The 18,726-nt window shown below is 34.9% G+C and overlaps 2 protein-coding genes across 2 annotated transcripts; both read left to right on the plus strand.

Annotated features, from left to right (window-relative positions):
• The first annotated feature begins 2,044 nt into the window (after positions 1–2,044).
• Positions 2,045–10,650, plus strand: LOC108740299 (protein obstructor-E). The gene is made up of 5 exons (XM_018474576.2): positions 2,045–2,262; positions 7,804–8,010; positions 9,190–9,396; positions 9,658–9,871; positions 10,457–10,650. Exons 1-5 carry the CDS (start codon positions 2,220–2,222, stop codon positions 10,503–10,505), a joined length of 720 nt encoding a protein of 239 aa, XP_018330078.1. The 5' UTR covers positions 2,045–2,219; the 3' UTR covers positions 10,506–10,650.
• A 723-nt stretch (positions 10,651–11,373) lies between these two features.
• On the plus strand, positions 11,374–18,721 carry LOC112904782 (protein obstructor-E-like; the record flags this gene model as incomplete). Its single annotated transcript, XM_025975725.1, has 4 exons — positions 11,374–11,605; positions 11,867–12,006; positions 18,551–18,676; positions 18,713–18,721. Coding segments are annotated over 4 exons (507 nt in total), but the record flags the coding sequence as incomplete, so codon positions are not given.
• Positions 18,722–18,726: the final 5 nt, after the last annotated feature.

Raw genomic sequence — 18,726 nt, forward strand, 5'->3', positions numbered from 1 at the left:
CAACAATTTTTCCCTCATTAATTTGAGGTAGTTTGTAGTGGGTAAAAATTCAGAAATGAATTTTCAGAATAATACTTCGTATTAAATTAACTCACTTCTAAAAGATGTCTAAATTGTATGTATGCTTAATCATAGTATTGTATATTCACTATATATTCACATTAGTTCGACGGATTTGTGACCTAATAAGTACGGTTTGTCGTTGTTGCTGTTGTCATCTCTCGTAGCTTAGTTGGTGAGAACATTGGTGCGTAAAGCCAAAGGTCCCGGGTTCGATTCCCGGCGGGGGTGTGACAACAACAACAATTTTTCCCTCATTAATTTGAGGTAGTTTGTAGTGAGTAAAAATTCAGAAATGAATTTTCAGAATAATACTTCGTATTAAATTAACTCACTTCTAAAAGATGTCTAAATTTGTATGTAAGTTATTAAGTCACTTAAGGATTCATTATACCTTTCAGATTCTTCATCCACTATTTATATTCAGAGTTAGTGAACTTTCCGTAGTCCACACAGTTTCGGACGAGCTCATATAATTTACACAGCAAATAGATCCTTCAGTAATTTAACCAGGGGTCTCAAGGACTAGTTAATTAGTCTTAGATTAATTGTTTGCCTTTGGTTTAACACGGCAAAAGCACAGTCAAACTAATCTCACAAAGGAACTATTCCTTGTACCTTGAATGAATTCGAGAATTTAGTAGTAAACATGGCAAGGTACAACAATGGTATAATCTACCTAACTTTTAATTTTAGGCCTTTAGTAGATCCTGTAAGGAGCTATTTATATGCATGCAAGAAAAGCTCGATCTTCTAATTCTCGAGCGATTTCCAAAAGTGAATATCTAGAACTGCAAATTAGAGACAACCAATCATTCTTGATATTGAAACAATGACTGTTCAAGAATGTAAAGTAAACAAAAAAATTGCATTTTATTAGATTTAGGATTCCTGTTGATTAACTGTTCTAATTTTTAAATATTAATTACTTTGACATTCGGGATGCATCTAAATATTGTATAAAGTAGAAGAAAGTACAAAGTGATAAAATACGGCTGTCGAATCAGCCAAACAAAAAACTTTTGTGGGTCTACTTTAGTACAAAACCGGAACGAAGAGAGGAAGGACCTGTTCAACTTTAGGGAAGATACAGAAAAAGGGATTTGAAAGGGAAATTAGTTTCATATACCTAATATTTATGGATATAAAATACAAAATATTGTTGTAGTCTTCCTATTATGGAAGAATGTATTATCCATGCAAAATGAAGTTAATCTTAAAAACTCTTCCATTTTATCTTTATTGATGTTATTATTGATTAAATGTGTTTCCAAATATTTCAAAGACTCAGGGATAGGAACACTAGGAAATAAAGAACAAACGTCAAAGGAAATCAAGACTTCACCTGGTTCTAATGTTATATTTGTAATCTTATTAATGAATTCTGATGAGTTTTCAATTGAAAATGAATCAAAAGGTACAGGTAAAGAGTTGAATTCCTGTGTTGAATTTTGAAAGCAAGTAAATCGGTGAGTTGATACCTGAAACTATTGGTCTCATCGATTTACCGGGCTTATGGATCTTAGGTAAACAATATAAACGGGGTAATGTGGGATTACCCACCGATATTTTATATTTAATATCTTTAGGGCAAGATATAATATTGTTTGTGTCCCGTATGAACTTTAGTAATGGATTTTTCTTAACATGAATATACTCGTTGATAATGCCCATGTATGAAGTGGGCGAAACACGTGTCCACTCAAATAGAATTATTTGTGGTAATTAGGGGTGAGTATTCCTGACATATTGTAGTTTATTCAATCTTATCCTGCTTTTAAAATAATGGACATAAACAATCAAACTATTGTTGAAGAAGATAACTTAAGCATAAATAATAGTATACCATTCAAATTGTATCCATTTTAAATTTATTAATAGTTCTCTCTCTGTAGTAAGGATTATTGCAATTAAATTAGTGGCTATCGAGGTTTGGAACCACTGACGATGTGCTACAATGCCTCCAGCATGATCTTGTCACTTTCTTCCATCGTGTCCACTCCCAGCTAACCGGCCAACCAATTTTGCACCTCCTTGGTCTGCACACCACACTGTATCGCAACCTCAACTTAAGTCACATACGCTCACAATACAGAACACATTGACATTACCGTTCTATTCGTAAACCGTTTTGGTGTGCTGTGAAACCGTCTAGTTCAATGGCGTCTTCCAAACAGATTGTCTTCTTTTTCTGCCTTTTCGGTAAGTCCTTTAACATAAACGATTGTTGTTTTTGATCACGGTTGGCTTAGCAGATGATGCGCAACTGTTTTCAGAAATCAATTTCTTTTTATCTATCGCGGATTTGGAGTAGCACACGGTGTGTTTACAAACTTTTGGTATGTTTACCGGCTCTGAAAAAGTAATTCATCTCAAAAATTCCGTTATAATATATATAAAATGTGAAAAGTATGTAATGGATTAGAAAGGAACACCATGATTACTAGGTTTTACTCTTATTATTACCCAGAAGTTTCTGGTGTAGTACATCCGGAATTTTGTATTATTTTACTTCATTAATTCGAAAATAAAATTTGCCAATTTCAAAAAGGCTATTTTTCTACGCCGTTGTTTAATTTCGTTCTTTGTTTAGTTTTTAAATAAACTCGAGCAAGTATATTCAATGATAAAAAAAATAAGGTTTATATATCACAAAATGACTAATTATATATAGAAATATAGTAGATACTTATTAATATAAAGTAAGTAGGTATACCTACAATTTGTTAATAGCAAACATTTATAATTTTTGAAAGAAATCTTTTTGCTAGTTAGTTAGGTAAAACCAAGGACATAATTGATAAATTAAACTCCTTTTAAACATAATTCTAATTATAATCAATTTTGTATTTGTTTAAACAATTATACACCATAATTTCGGATAGGACAAACACCAAATTGATGCCAAGATTATTAACTACAATTTTTGAAGAATTTATGACACTAGCTTTTGTAATATTTTTCGATTAATTGTACTAGACGTTTGCAAAAAGTCACCCTCTATATGTGCAACAGATCAATTATTATCCATTTATCATGATCATGATGCAATATGGCAATGTTTCTTGGAATTTCATAGTTAACCTTGCACTTAACGTTTGATTGGCATAAACCGTTAAATCTTGTGCCTAACACCTATTCATATCTTAAACTCCGTCTGTAACAGATTACAAAATCGATTTTCTTTTATAAATTGTATTAACAGTAACAAATTATTTGCTAAACTAAGTCTTATTATATACTTAGCGTAACAGTTACCTATAAATTATTTATCTATGCCTTGGTTTAAATTAAATAAAATATCAATTTTCATTATTTATTATTGTAAATATTATGATGATGAGTATGAAGTTACTGGTCAATACCAACGTTAAATTTTCTGTACAAAATACACAAAAAGGCCTCAAAATGATTTAAATTTGAGTTTTTTGGGTTGAAATATCTTGGCAATAACAAAAATTCGTCAATCAGCACTTGTTATTAAAATATTCCCTGGTTTTTCAAAATAATATAGCAATTACAAATGAATTAATTAATAACCAATGTCTCGACGACTAATTGAAAAGATTGGAGAATGTTAATGAATTTTTAAGTGTCTATTGCTTATTATATTAATCAATTAAAGTGCCTCGAATTGTTTATCAAGATAATTGACAATAAATATCTAATTTGAGAAGGTATCTAAATGAGTCACTCGAATACCTTCTATTATATATTAAGAGACAAAACTCTAATTTTAAGTTTCTAATGATAACTAATATTATGTACCTAAATTAATGATATTTAAATAATTTTAAAATTGAATGGGTATTTTTTAATCTTCGTAAATTAGGTTATTTTATTAGGCGGTTGATAATAACATATATATCTGTTATATAAATGGGCAAGTTACTCATAAGTAATTAGTTTAAATTATTTTAACAGAAACATAAAAGAAATACAGTTTTTATAATATCTAAACGAAGGTAGTGCATCGCCATCTGGTGAGTATTTGCTGCTACTAAAGTATTTCTAGTGCTTGCAAGGCCTTGATTTGATCAGTAATTTATCGAGATTGATTGTGGTGCACCGATGAGATCTAATAAGTTCGAAATCGTGATCTCAATAAATTTCTGACCTATACGTAAAAATTTTTGTACCTTACACTAGAAATTATAACACAAATTTCTGATTATTAAGGTGAATATTAAATCGCCTTATGTAGGTACGAGAAAAGTAAAAGTTTTATGTAGATTCACACCTAGCCTAGAAATTTTCACTTGAAATTACCGCGTTCTGATAATCTGGTTTCAATAAACATTACTTTTTACTCACGATTAGTAGGTATTTATTAAAACTGTTTTATTATCCATGTAATAATAAAAAAAAAAGAAAATGAAAGTTAATGGGAGCAACGGAAAAGTTTCTATTTATAGCTATTTATTTTCTTTATCTCTTTATTTTCTACAACACAGTATCAGTTCCTCCAAATAAAAGTAAAAATAATAAATTAAATATAATTTCGACCTAATATGACACAAAAATTAAAACAGGCTATCGATTTTATTACTTAAAAGAAAAATACTATGCTCAGGGGTTTTTAGTGGATGAATTATTCAATTAGTAATTGAAGTTAATGTTCAATTGAAGGTGCTAGAGAGACCAGGAAATAAATTAACCCTTTTAAAATATAACTCCCTTTTTTTTGGCTTAATCCAAAACCACCTTTTGATAGTTTAATCTGTGATATAACATAGATACCATCTGAGACCCGTGACTCTTAATATAAAAAAGCTTCATGTTGTAATTCATAATGCAGTCCTTCAAAAACAGACACCGGGGATTCCCCGAGCATCATTGGCCCGCGCCAATAAACTTAGCACAGTGGATTAGTTCTAAACCTGAGCGATATCATTTTCTTATAAATGTGTTCAAACTAAAAATGGTTAAATAGAAAATGTTAGGCTCCTCCAGTCCCCACCACCAATTGGGCCAAGGACCCTTTCAGACCGGAGACCCGTGGCATTTTGCCCGTTCTACCACCCTATTGTCACGCCACTGATTTTAATTTATGCAATCGTCTTGATATAATTTCCTTCTGAAATAATGAGTTACAACTATAAATGAATGTATTGCAACAATAATTTACGAGGGTGGATTGATAAGTTTCCGGCCTGACCAAGAAAAACAAGGTTTTTAAAAATTTTTTTTTTTTATTTCTCAACATAATCTCCTCCAAGGCTGATACATTTCTCATAGCGGTGTTCCAGTCTATTAATGCCATCTCTATAGACTGATTCGTCAAGCTCCTCAAAATAACCATTTACAGCTTCGATTACTTCTTCATTGTCCGCAAATCTCTTACCGCCAAGCCATTTTTTGAGATTAGGGAACAGAAAATAGTCACTCGGGGCTAGGTCTGGAGAGTAAGGAGGGTGCGGCATCAATTCAAACTTTAGATCGTTGATTTTAGCCGTCGCAACGATTGACGTGTGCGCTGGTGCGTTATCGTGATGAAACAAGATTTTTTTCTTCGCCAGATGAGGTCGTTTAATTTTCACCTCGTGGCTCAAACGTTGCAATAAGTCTGCGTAGTATTGACCAGTGATAGTATTACCCTTTGCAAGGTAATCAATGTATATAATACCTCTTGCATCCCAAAAAACAGTAGCCATAACCTTGTTCGCCGAAAAAATTGTTTTTGCCTTCTTTGGAGTTGGTTCCCCTGGTCCAATCCACTGTTTAGACTGTTCTTTGGTTTCAGGAGTGTAGTGGTGGACCCACGTTTCGTCAACGGTTACGAATCGACGCAAAAATTCGCTTGGATTACGCTTATACAATGACAAATTTGCGGTAGAAATGTTTTTTCGAATCAATTTTTGGTCGACTGTTAGCAAACGCGGCACCCATCTTGCACAGAGCTTTTCCATATGCAAATGTTGGTGCAAAATATGTTGCACACGTTCATATGACATCTTACAGGTCTCAGCTATCTCACGCACTTTCAATCTGCGGTCTCCCAGCACTATTTGATGAATTTTTTCGATCATATCTGGAGTTGTGACCTCAACGGGGCGTCCTGAGCGAGGCCCATCAGAGGTGCTCACACGACCCTTTTTAAACTCGGAAACCCACTGCTTAACGGTTGAATATGACGGGGAGGATGTCCCCAGTGTTGAGTCCATCTCTTTTTTAATTTCCTTCGGCGTTAACCCCTTCAAATAAAAGTATTTGATGACAGCACGATTTTCCTGCTTTTCCATTTTTACGAAAACCACAGAGGCGTCTTGTTCAGCGTGCTGTCAAACCTACACTAGCAAGGAGATCGGGCTGAAACTATAGCTACAAGCTATCCAAGGATGGTACTATAGAATGTCACCTCAAGGTAGGCCTAGTGGCGTCATCTCTTGGTTAGGCCGGAAACTTATCAATCCACCCTCGTATATCCTATACAATAGCAATCGTTTTTCTATCTTAGTTGGTTTAAACAAACTGCAGCTTTTGCATTGTCGGTTACTAAAAAACAACCAATTCAACTTTCTTATTGTGAAACCTTAAAACGGGTGTGAATTGTTTTATCTGCCCAACCCTACACAAGTTGCTGTCGAATTTTGACTTTGCAACATTGTAATGCAACGGCCTTTTGCAATTCAAAAGGAGGTTGCCAAACCTAAGAATATTTCGAATGTCTGGCATGTTATTTGAAAGTTTTCGAGTATGATAAATGTTGGGTAGGTACTATCGAAATTACGTCTGTTTTTTTATAGAATATTATACCTTTCTATAAAGCCGTTGATATGTTATGTTACGTACAAATAAGCAACTGTAAATAATGTCGTTTTTTAAAACAACAAATCATCAACAAACACAATCTGGAGTAAAATAATTTAATTCGAAGTGGTCTGCATTCTGTCGAAACTGCCAGACGCAGATCGCGATTTCGATCTTTTTGGATCTCATCAGCGCGTCGCAGGCAGCTCCGTCAGAACACAGACCAACTTTTACCTGCTGTCTTAACAGTGCGTTTCAGAAAATACTACAAACGGCACAGTGAGCGCCATCTGTAGCACGATGCCACATTTTACGTAATCCTAAAATGTAGCATCGTGCTACAGATGGCGCTCACTGTGCCGTTTGTAGTATTTTCACAATCTGGAGTGATTACCGTTCATTATTTTGAGGAATCTATTAATTAGAAAGAAATAGATTAGTATTAAGTAATAATTTGAAAGAAAAAGTGAATGTTGATTTCTGGTGTGTGGTTATTAACAAACAATTTTCTTATTACCTGGAGTCATGGACAAAGCCAATTTTGTATTCAAAAATACTGTAATGGCGTCTACTTTTGATCTTAAAGACAAAAATAATGTATTTTCTATTAATGAAAAATTAGAAGAAGTCGCTGATTTTCGGTATCTAGGAAGTCAGATAATTTATAGATAGAAGAATAGTAGAGATATAAAACAAATAAATAACGTAGGGCCAAGTCAGCTTTATTAAGAAGAGCTCCCTTCTATGCTAGCGAGATTGGTAAAGGTGTACGTTTGGAACGCGGCGCTGTACGGGTGCGAAACGTGGACGGGGAGCGCGGCAGAAAAAAAATGACTACAAGCGTTCGAAATGTAGCGTTACAGGCGAATGATGAGAAATGAGTAAATCGTAATGGCGGGGGGGGGGTTATACACCCCCTAACCTGCATGCATTTAGAATTGTATTTATCTAACAATTGCTACAATCGTAAATCTGTATTTTTTTATATTCCAGTTGGAAGTTACTCACAAGAATTCAAATGTCCGAAACAGTCGGGGTATTACCCGGATCCGATACAGTGTGATTTGTACTACGATTGTGTAGATGGCATTCCTGAAGAGAAGTTATGCCCCGATGGTTTAGTGTTCGAAGATAGTGACCCAAAATACGAAAGGTGCGACATTCCAACCAATGTGGAATGTGGTGAAAGAACCGAATTGCGTAAGTTAAATTAGTGCTTTAATATTTAAGGAAAAATTATCGGAGAGAGAGTAAAAAAACAAGAAGAAAGTATAGAATGTCTAGGTACCTTTATTTTCCTGTATTTTTGAGTTTAAAGGTTTATAGATATGTAATTTAATAGGTACTAGGTAAAATTCTTTTTGTTACTAACTTTGCATAACAATTGTGGATGTATTTTCAATTAATTTCATTATAAAACCTTCATATAATTATAATAATGTACAAATAATTCGGGTTTGTCGTCTAACGCACCGTTGAAGTCTCCAAATCTTCACAAACGTTTTGAACTTTATTAAGTGACAGATTCAAAAAATTTGTCTATCGATAAAGTAACCTTGTAGAAAAAGGGATGAAAAATCCTAAGAAACTAGATTTTTGGGCAATTTCTATTGTTACAGGTATTATCTGTCATCTTCTCTAGAACATTTTACATAAAATTTATTTCACCGTAGTACGTTTGTATGACGATATTTTATAAACTGAAAATTGGGAGAAATCCATATGGTTTTGCTTGGAAGTCAGTTAAAGTAGGAGAAAAAAGGACAAAATCAATTTGTTAATATTTTAAGTAAATACCACAAATGGCGCGGTAAACGCCATCTGTAGTACGATGCTACATTTTAGGATTACGTATGCTCCAACAAGGTCCATTTAAATATATGGATATCTACTTGCTGAAACGAATCCCAGCGTAGCTAACCTCAACGTGATAGGCACGTTATCATAATCGAATAAATTAATTCGATGTGGTCTGTATTCAGAACACATCCAGACCATGTTGGAGCATCCGTAATCCTAAAATGTAGCACCGTGCTACAGATGGCGTTTACCACACCATTTGTAGTATTTTCTAAAACGCGCTGTTAAGACAGCAGGTAAAAGTTGGTCTGTGTTCTGTCGGAGCTGTCTGCGACGCGCTGATGAGATCCACAAAGATCGAAATCGCGATCTGCGTCTGGCAGTTTCGACGGAATACAGACCGCTTCGAATTATTTTATTCAATATTTTAAGTATCAACCTTAATTTTACAACTTAAACTGCATGGCGATTCGACTTACCAGATAAAGTTACCAAACCGAACGATTGAGTGATGTGCTTTTCTTTCTTTATTTTTATAACGCCCTCTGTATATTTTACAAGTTACCTTCCATTTTATAGAGGAACCCAAGCCAACGCCAGGCTGTCCTAGAGCAAACGGATTCTTCCGGCATCCGGATCCAGAAGCGTGCGATAAGTTTTACAACTGCGTCGAGGGAGTCCCTCGGGAACTTCCATGTCCTCCAGGGCTGGTATACGATGACACACGAAGCACTTGCTCTTGGCAAGCTGACAGTGGGCGAAAAGATTGTATAAAATCGAGAAAAGGTAAAACACTGCCCAATAAGGTTGACCAATTAGCAAACGCATGTTCAGTTTGGAAATCTCTGATGTTAAAGGAACATATATTTTATATAAATCTATTGAACAATTTTAAAATATTAAAACATTGCAAATTATCCTCGCACAATGAAACTGAATTTCAAAGAACCCATGAAGTCCAGCTGCAACTTTCATTTTAACATCAAATAAAGTCAAATACGTTTATGGGCCTGTTGATTTAAAGGACATTTAATTTTTCTTTGTTAGAGGTCCTTGATGATGGTTTTTCATGCCCCGATGGTGAAGTTCTCGGGCCTGATGGACGAGCACTTCCTCATCCAACATTTGCACATGCTGAAGACTGCAAACTGTTCTATATCTGTAAAAACGGTGTACAACCTCAGAAAGGAGCTTGCGACTATGGAGAAGTTTACAACGAGGATACCATGAAATGCGACGATCCTGCTAACGTTCCTGGATGGTAAGTACAACCTTTTGATTAATTTAAAACGTTAGAATTGTTAAAAATGCTAAAGATAGAAAAGGTTGTTCTAAATTTCAAGAAATGCGAAGATTAGGTACCTCAAGACAGGAAGATGTGGAGGTGCGCGTCCAACCGGTTTTCAGGCTGATGTCCTTATGGGTGAGGAGCCGGTGACATTGAAAGTACCTTCATCGCGGAATTGTAAAATTCTTAAAAAAAATGATAATTGACAATTATACAAACAAAATGGCCTTGGTACGCGTTAATTTACTTAGCCGAAAGTATTTTAAAGAAAATTATTTGTAACAAAAAAAATTTTTTTACCAACAATGCGAATTTTAAAAATTTTTTTAGCCGAAAGGACGTGTACTACTTAAAGGGTCTGAAAGAGGGTGAAATTTTACCATTAGTGCGTATAATTTTACTTGTTTTAATGTGTTTAACAAAAATATTTCGGTATGCATGTCTAAAAACTGCCGGAAGTATCTGGCATACCAATTCTATTTTATCGACTTCCTTTACATAAATTATACAAATCACTAAGTTCACCAATAATGATTACGTTTTCTTTTTGTTTTTTAGCGAGGAGTACTACAAAGATAAGACAAAACCACTAGCAATAAACAAATAGACTAGTAAAGAAGCCATCATTGAGTATAATATGAATAATAATTCTAATTTTTGTTTTCAACAGTTCTGAGACCCCTTATTATAATTACGTTTCAGTAATTTTTACATCATCAGAACAAAATGTAAAGTGAATTTATGTACTTTTAATGAATAATTAATAAACTATTTAAGAAATGGTCTTCTTCTTAACCACAAAACTGAATGATAAATAATTGACAAAGCAAGCAAATAATAAAGAAATTGTACCAATAAATAACATAGAAACAATTAATATTTGTAGGATTGCCAGAAATACATAATTTGTACTAAAGTTAATAAATTTGAATCTTACAGTGTAGTCTTACATTGAAAGCTGTTTAATGACAGAAAGTCGATTCGTTTGTTTTCTGTCAACGGTGCTGGCGTGCTGATGAGAACGAACGAGTCTGACACTTTTGACACAGTACCGTCAAAAAACTATTGTTCTATTTATTGACGTACTTGTCACCATGAGTTCAGTTTGATAAGCCGTAATCCTCATTGGAAAAGGACCTTGTTTAACATTTTTGAGTTCCACAATAAACAGCAAATTTCTACAGATGGTGTTTCTACGCTGTCCTATTTATATATTTATTCCTTTAAATTAATTATTCTTTTTCTGATGTGACAAGTGTGCATCATTTTTGTAGTAATTACAATTATGTTATAAATTATATAAATGAAATAATAATTTAAATACAGGTAACAGTGTTTATTCAATATTTTAAGTATCAACCTTAATTTTACAACTTAAACTGCATGGCGATTCGACTTACCAGATAAAGTTACCAAACCGAACGATTGAGTGATGTGCTTTTCTTTCTTTATTTTTATAACGCCCTCTGTATATTTTACAAGTTACCTTCCATTTTATAGAGGAACCCAAGCCAACGCCAGGCTGTCCTAGAGCAAACGGATTCTTCCGGCATCCGGATCCAGAAGCGTGCGATAAGTTTTACAACTGCGTCGAGGGAGTCCCTCGGGAACTTCCATGTCCTCCAGGGCTGGTATACGATGACACACGAAGCACTTGCTCTTGGCAAGCTGACAGTGGGCGAAAAGATTGTATAAAATCGAGAAAAGGTAAAACACTGCCCAATAAGGTTGACCAATTAGCAAACGCATGTTCAGTTTGGAAATCTCTGATGTTAAAGGAACATATATTTTATATAAATCTATTGAACAATTTTAAAATATTAAAACATTGCAAATTATCCTCGCACAATGAAACTGAATTTCAAAGAACCCATGAAGTCCAGCTGCAACTTTCATTTTAACATCAAATAAAGTCAAATACGTTTATGGGCCTGTTGATTTAAAGGACATTTAATTTTTCTTTGTTAGAGGTCCTTGATGATGGTTTTTCATGCCCCGATGGTGAAGTTCTCGGGCCTGATGGACGAGCACTTCCTCATCCAACATTTGCACATGCTGAAGACTGCAAACTGTTCTATATCTGTAAAAACGGTGTACAACCTCNATGCGCTTCAAAAACGGATCATTTTCGTGACGTTTGAGAAGCGAATCGCAGACGTCAATGCGGCGACACAGATTTCTCTGTGTGAGAACACGGGGAACACATACATCGAGCTTCGAGGATGATCCCAGGCCTTGCAAGTGGTCATAAACTGTTGAATTTGATAAATTTAACCTCAATCCGATCTCACGTGTTGTTATTCGCCGGTTTACATCAACTTATGCCTTTATCGCGTCTTTATCAGCTTCAACCGGCCTTCCCGAACGTGGTGCATCTTCGACATCAAAATTGCCGGATCGAAATTTAGCGAACCAGTTCTGGCACTGGCGTACTGTCAACACACCTTCTCCATACACATCAGTCAATTTCTTTCTGGCTTGAACAGCATTTTTACCCTTTCTGTAGTAAAACAGTAAGATATGTCGAAAATGCTGCTTATCGCTCTCCATATTTAAAAGGGCACCAACCAAAAACTACTGCGTAGAATTAATTGGAATTTTTCACACACAAGCCTTGCTATATGAGCTCTCAAAGCATATAAAAATTATACGGCTTAAATGTGAAGTTGGGTCCAAAAGAATACAATTAAATCCTCTGTCGGGAAAAAACGAAATGACTTTCCGAACAACCCTATAGACAGAACAGACACAAGCTGTGTTTTCTTGTCTCTTTAAAAATGTTATTTTTTATGTTATTTATTCTTTTATTTTTATGTTGTTTTTTGATGTTCAGGAGCAGATCTGCCAATTCAATTTCACTCACACAAAATTTCTTACAATACTGAAGTAGATATATATGTAAACCATAAGTAGTAGAGCTATTGAGAAAGGAAATTTCACCGATTTCCTCAATTGGATCGGCAAATGGTAAAGTGTTGCATAAATTTCAGAAGCATAATTGATTTATTTCCATTTCTTTGAATTTCTGTGATACAAAATTCGAAATGGTACTCTGTACCAGGGATGTTACGGAGCTTCGACTCCGGTTCCGTTAAGTCGGAACTTCCGATTATTATTACACCTTCGGTTCCGACTTCGGCTCCGACTTCATAGTATGAACTTCATACATGTCGCGCGGGGAATCCCCCGACTTCCACTACGTGCACTGAGCACTCTATCGTCAATTATTTTTTCATTGTTTTATAATTGAAAATTGAAAGGAAAAAAAATTGACTAAATAATGTTTTAATTGTCCTTAAATAAAAATTCTCTCTCATGCCACCACTTCTGACCCTGCCTCCGACTCTGATTCCGACTCCGATTCAGCAAATTTAAAAACTCCGACTTCGCCTTCGGTTCCGATAAAACTACCTCCGTTACATCCCTGCTCTGTACACTTCATGCCTTAAAAAATGCAGAAACTCAACGGAAGGTAATTTACTCATTACAATTAGGTATGATCTATATGTTTCTGTTTCTGATTTTTTTCAATACTTTACATGTACAAAAAGTATTATGACTTTCGTTCCGTGTTTTTTCTCAAGCTTGGAATGGCCTAAAAATAATCCTAATCAATCCAACTCCTTTGTGTTCTGGCAATAGTAAGTTATCAAGGTCACATTTCTTACTTTGTGTAATAATCATTAGCAATAAATTGTAATAAATGTAAATGCTATGTTGAGTTGATTGCCTTAAGTCAGGGCCTTAGCCAGCTTTTTGCTTCGCATTTGCCGAAGGTGGGCCACACCGTTATAGATTTCAAGTTACATACGAACGTACTTACAACCAATGATGCATTAAGTTCCGCGATACCATAAAATAAAGAGTGCCTTAGGCCGCATGTTTATTTCCTTCCACTCATTTTTCTTGATAAAGTACCTAGTAGATATTTGTGGACAATTAAATAAATGCGTCGCATAGGTTAAGTACGGATGCGAAACGAAGTGTGATGGTGGGCGCGGTGGAAAAGAAAAGATTAGAAGCGTTCGAAATGTGGTGTTACAGGCGAATGATGAGGATACCGTGGATAAAGAAGGTTAGAAATGAAGAGGTATTAGAAAGAATAGGAGAACAGAGGACTCTATGGAAGTCAATAATAAATAGGCGAGATAGGTTGGTAGGACACCTTCTCAGGTATGAAGGGCTAACCTTAGACATATCAGAAACGGGAGTTAGGAGGAGTAGAGGAAGACCTGGATTAAATTACTGTTCGCAAATAGTTAAGGATGTGAGATGTTTTAGTTTTAAAGAAATGCGACGATTAGCTCAAGACAGGAAAGAGTGGAGGTGCGTGTCCAACCAGTCTTAGAGCTGACGACCTTATGATGATGATGATAGGTTAAGTTGATATTCAGAGTAGACCTGCACATTGGGTCGAACTTGCATAGTCTTTGACCACCCGGGCTCACCCCTAGTTATGTCCATAAGTCCTTTGTTAGTAGAAAAAACTAAAAATACTTTTGGGTGTTTCATTCCCACCAGCCAGCAATGCTGATGGGTGGGCAGTCCCTCCGGACTACGCCGGAAGGTAGGGCGGAAGGCCCTCTTCAGCCTGCTTTCAGGAATCGTGGGAATGGGTGGGTGGTGGTTCGGGTGAGAAAGATGAGACGGACGAAATGAAGACAGAAGAGAGTGAAAGATTATCTGTGGAATATTACTGCCTCAGCATTTGCCTAAGTGATCCAAGTAAACCACAGAAAAACTTGGACCAAGGCAGACGGACCCGGAATCGAACCGGCGTCCTCCCGAATGCCAAGCAATGGTCTAAACCTCTAGGCCATGCTGCTCGGTTTTGTTAGTGGACAACACCGTACCTATATTTATTCTTGAAATTTGAGCGCAATCAAAAAGATTATGGGAATTGTATCCCCATTTTCCAGAAAGTAGCGGCTCATATATATTTATAATACACAGTTACTTATTGTTTACTGATTCAACAATGAATATTTCAGTTTAATCAAAACCAAAAAGAAAATTGTTTTTCGGTTTAAAATAAACAAAATTTTGCATATTCAACATTTTAAATCATTACATAAGTTTTCAAAAAAATCACTTTGATTACTATTATGTATCTATATTCCATGCCTGCTAGTACTACGTGAGATAAAGTTGTATAACCAAAATACATAAATATATAAATATCCAGATCAGTGAAAGTGTACCTACAAATAAATGCAGACAGGTATATTGTATACTCACATACATATGTTATGCTTAGCATGTATTTTCTATACCTGTGCTGTATAACTAACTTCTGGTTAATGTTGCAAAGTCCTAAATCCCAAATCGTTAAAACTAAGTAGGTAACAAATGATATGTTACTATAAAAAATAACAAAAAACTATAAATATATCGCTAAAACAAACAACTACGTAAATCTTAAGTACGATAAATGACGTCTTTGTAAAACAAACCCCTACGTTACGAAAGACTATTTATAGCATTAATATGTACATATTTCTTGAGCTCGATTGGATTACATTAAAACGTATGTATAGATTAACTCTCCGTAACGAAGTGGTCATTTCCTATAACGAAACGATAAGTCGCATTTGAGCACCAAACATGGCAGCTAAAATAAGGAGAGAGAAAGTGATAGCATATCGTCCATCATTACAACTTTTCTTCATTATCAAACATTAAACGTTTTATTTGTAAAATTCTTTTGTTTTTTCTTTAATTATTCTAAAAGACTATAACAAAAGAAAACGTTCTGTCTGTTGGTTACCAAATTTAATACGTATCAAAAGTATTCGTAAGTGTAGGTATACTGCATATGTGTTTTTAATGCAACTTTCACTTTCCAGAATAGTACGCCAACCTGATGGTACGAGGCGATACAACAAATGTGTTCATTTTTTGACTACTCGTAATACTTGTTCGTACAATAACAAAAACTCAGGGCAAAATTTACACTCAACTATCGAGGTATATCAACTAAAAATTTCTAATAAGCGTGCTATATTATATCACACGTGCGAGAAAAACATTTCAGGTACATCAGAAAAAAAAGAAAAATTAGAAACATAAAATAAAATCACTGTAGAGTCACCAAGTTGATTGACCAAGTACCAAACTGAATACGGGACCTTTGCGATGAGTCCAGTACATAAATGAATATTAAAGGGTGTGAATGCTGACCTAGTTCTTAAGTCTACGTCAACTGAATACTGGATCCTTTACTAAGGATTAATACTGTTGGCTCAATGTTACTTAAATGTCTCCCAAAAGATGTGATTTCGACCAAATACCAAACTGAATACTGGGCCTTTACAAAGAGTGATTCTATTAGCCCAGCACATAAATATATATTATAGGGTGTGAATGTTAACCTTATTTTTTAAGTCTACGTCAACATCTTAAGTGTCTTTATATCTATAACTATGGATTCCTAATCTAACCTAAACGCATGCTGAAAATATTACGAAGAAATGCTAGTATTAAGTCACTAAGTACTTAAAAGAGTGTGAATTTCGACCAAGTACCAAACTGAATACTAGGACCTTTACAAAAAGTGATTCTATAAGCCCAGCACGTCAATGAGCACCAAAGGATGTGAACGTTGGTCTAACTTTTATGTCTAAATCAACATCTTTAGTGTATTTATGTCTTCTTCTAAGGAGTAGTAATGTTAGTCCAGTACCTAAATGCATTCTGAATCTATTATGAAGTAGAGCTACTATAGAGTCAGGAATAATTTAAAAGAATACGAATTTTGACCAATTACCAAACTAATTATAGGGTCTATTACTGAAACGGTGATATTATTGATCCAGCACTTAAATGAGTACCAAAGGGTATGAATGCTGATCTGGTTTCCAACTCTAGGTCAACATCTTAAGTCTCTTTAAATCTTCTACTGTAAAGAGTGCTAATCTTGGCTCAATACCTAAATGCATGCTGAAACTATTACGAAGATGCGGTAGTATTGACACAGTAACTGCTTAAAAGAGTGTCAATTTCAACCAATACCAAACTGAATACTGGGACCTTTACAAAAAATGATTCTATAAGCTCACCTCTTCAATGAGCACCAAAGGGTGTGAATGTTAATCTAACTTTTATGTCTACATCAACATCTTAAGTGTCTTTATGTCTTCTACTAATTTAATAATGTTAGTCCGGTATCTAAATGCGTGCTGAATCTATTACGAAGAAGTGCTACCGTTGAGTCACTAAATAACTTAAAACAATACGAATTTTGGACAATTACGATACTAATTACAATATCTATTACTAAAAGGGTAATATTATTTGTCCAGCACTTAAGTGAGTACCAAAGGGTATGAATGTTGATCTGGTTTTCAAGTCTAGGTCAACATCATAAGTGTCTTTAAATCTTCTACTGTAAGAAATGCTAATCTTAGTGCGGTACCTAAATGCATGCTGAATCTATTACGAAGAAATACTAGTATTAAATTACTAAGTGCTTAAAAGAGTGTGAATTTCGACCAAATGCCAAACGGAATGCTGGATCCTTTACCAAAGGGTGATACCTTTGCACCAGTACATAAATGATCACTAAAGGGTGTGAATATTGGTCTAGTTTTTTAAGTCTAGGTCCATATCTTAAGTTTATTTATGTCTTCTACTGGGGTGTGGTGGTTTTTTATGAAGTAGCGCTACTGTTGGGTCACTAAGAACATAAATGAGTGCGATACTAGATCCTCTACCAAAAAATGATACTATTAACCCAGTATATACATTAAAGAGTGTGAATGTTGACCTAGTTTCAAAATATTTTTGTCTATGACTTCTACCTACTAAGCGGTGCTATTTTGGCCTAGTACCAAAACGAGCGCTAGATCTTTTACTAAAAGTTCCTACTGTTAACTTCTTCACTAAATAGTAAATGCTAAAACAATGTATTTTAGTAGGGTGCCAAAGCTGGATGGTTACATCAAACTGTTTGGTAGGTTGTTTACTAAAGGGATGGTAACTTTTGACTAATTGTAAATCGCTTTCCCCTATAGATTGGACCACCCTTAAGCAATATAACAACCATCTTTAGTCTTTGGAGGTGGTAAGTAGCCAATTACTTTGGATAATTGGTGTTGTGTTTTGGATTTGGGGTTTGGGCTATTTGTCGTGTTCTACAACACCATCAAAATTTTCACTTTTCTTGATAAGCAATATAATAGTCCAGTCGCGTAAATTGGTCAATTTGTTAGTGAGATATTGTTAATTGTTTATCCCAACAGACATGAAGAGAAGAGTTATTGCCGTAACTTCTTTTGAGCAAACATTTTCAGTTGCATATAGGTTCAATCTCTTCGTAAAGGTGAGTTTTTCATATCCCGTTAGGGGCAAATCAAAAAATTCATTTAAATCCCCTTATTTAACTTTTCCCCGTCTATAACAAGGAACAACTCCCGTCCGGTAACATGTTGGGAAAATTCTCTACCGACTGGACTATAACGTGTCCAAGCACTATGAGAAGTAGAATTGCAATGTAACCTGTAGTAGATGATGCTAGTGTTTAATAATATCCTCAAGGACTCAAATTTGATTACCTCTCCCAAAAATGATGATATATTACACTTGTAATGACGGAAACATTATTTTAGGATGTCAGCCATAATTTAAGATCCACGAATCTCAATTGCTTTTCAGCTGGTTGTACTTTTCGGTGGTAAATTACATATTTACTCCAAGTTGTATTACAAACGGCACAAGAAACTTGTTATGAATGGCAAATATGCCATATACCAGCCAGAGGTGAAGGGTATAGGCTCATATGTATGTATGTGTGTGTGTAAATGTGTGTACTTCTAGATACGTTAAGTGTA

The sequence above is a fragment of the Agrilus planipennis genome, unplaced genomic scaffold, assembly GCF_000699045.2.
Source record: "Agrilus planipennis isolate EAB-ADULT unplaced genomic scaffold, Apla_2.0 scaffold203, whole genome shotgun sequence".
Taxonomy (NCBI): domain Eukaryota; kingdom Metazoa; phylum Arthropoda; class Insecta; order Coleoptera; family Buprestidae; genus Agrilus; species Agrilus planipennis.

Bases quoted from the DNA above. Each gene is read 5' to 3' on its own strand.
- LOC108740299 (XM_018474576.2), top strand. From the start codon at position 2,220: ATGGCGTCTTCCAAACAGATTGTCTTCTTTTTCTGCCTTTTCG. The intron at 2,263-7,803 runs GTAAGTCCTTTA...TTTATATTCCAG, and splicing joins CTTCTTTTTCTGCCTTTTCG to TTGGAAGTTACTCACAAGAA. The intron at 9,872-10,456 runs GTAAGTACAACC...TTTGTTTTTTAG, and splicing joins CCTGCTAACGTTCCTGGATG to CGAGGAGTACTACAAAGATA.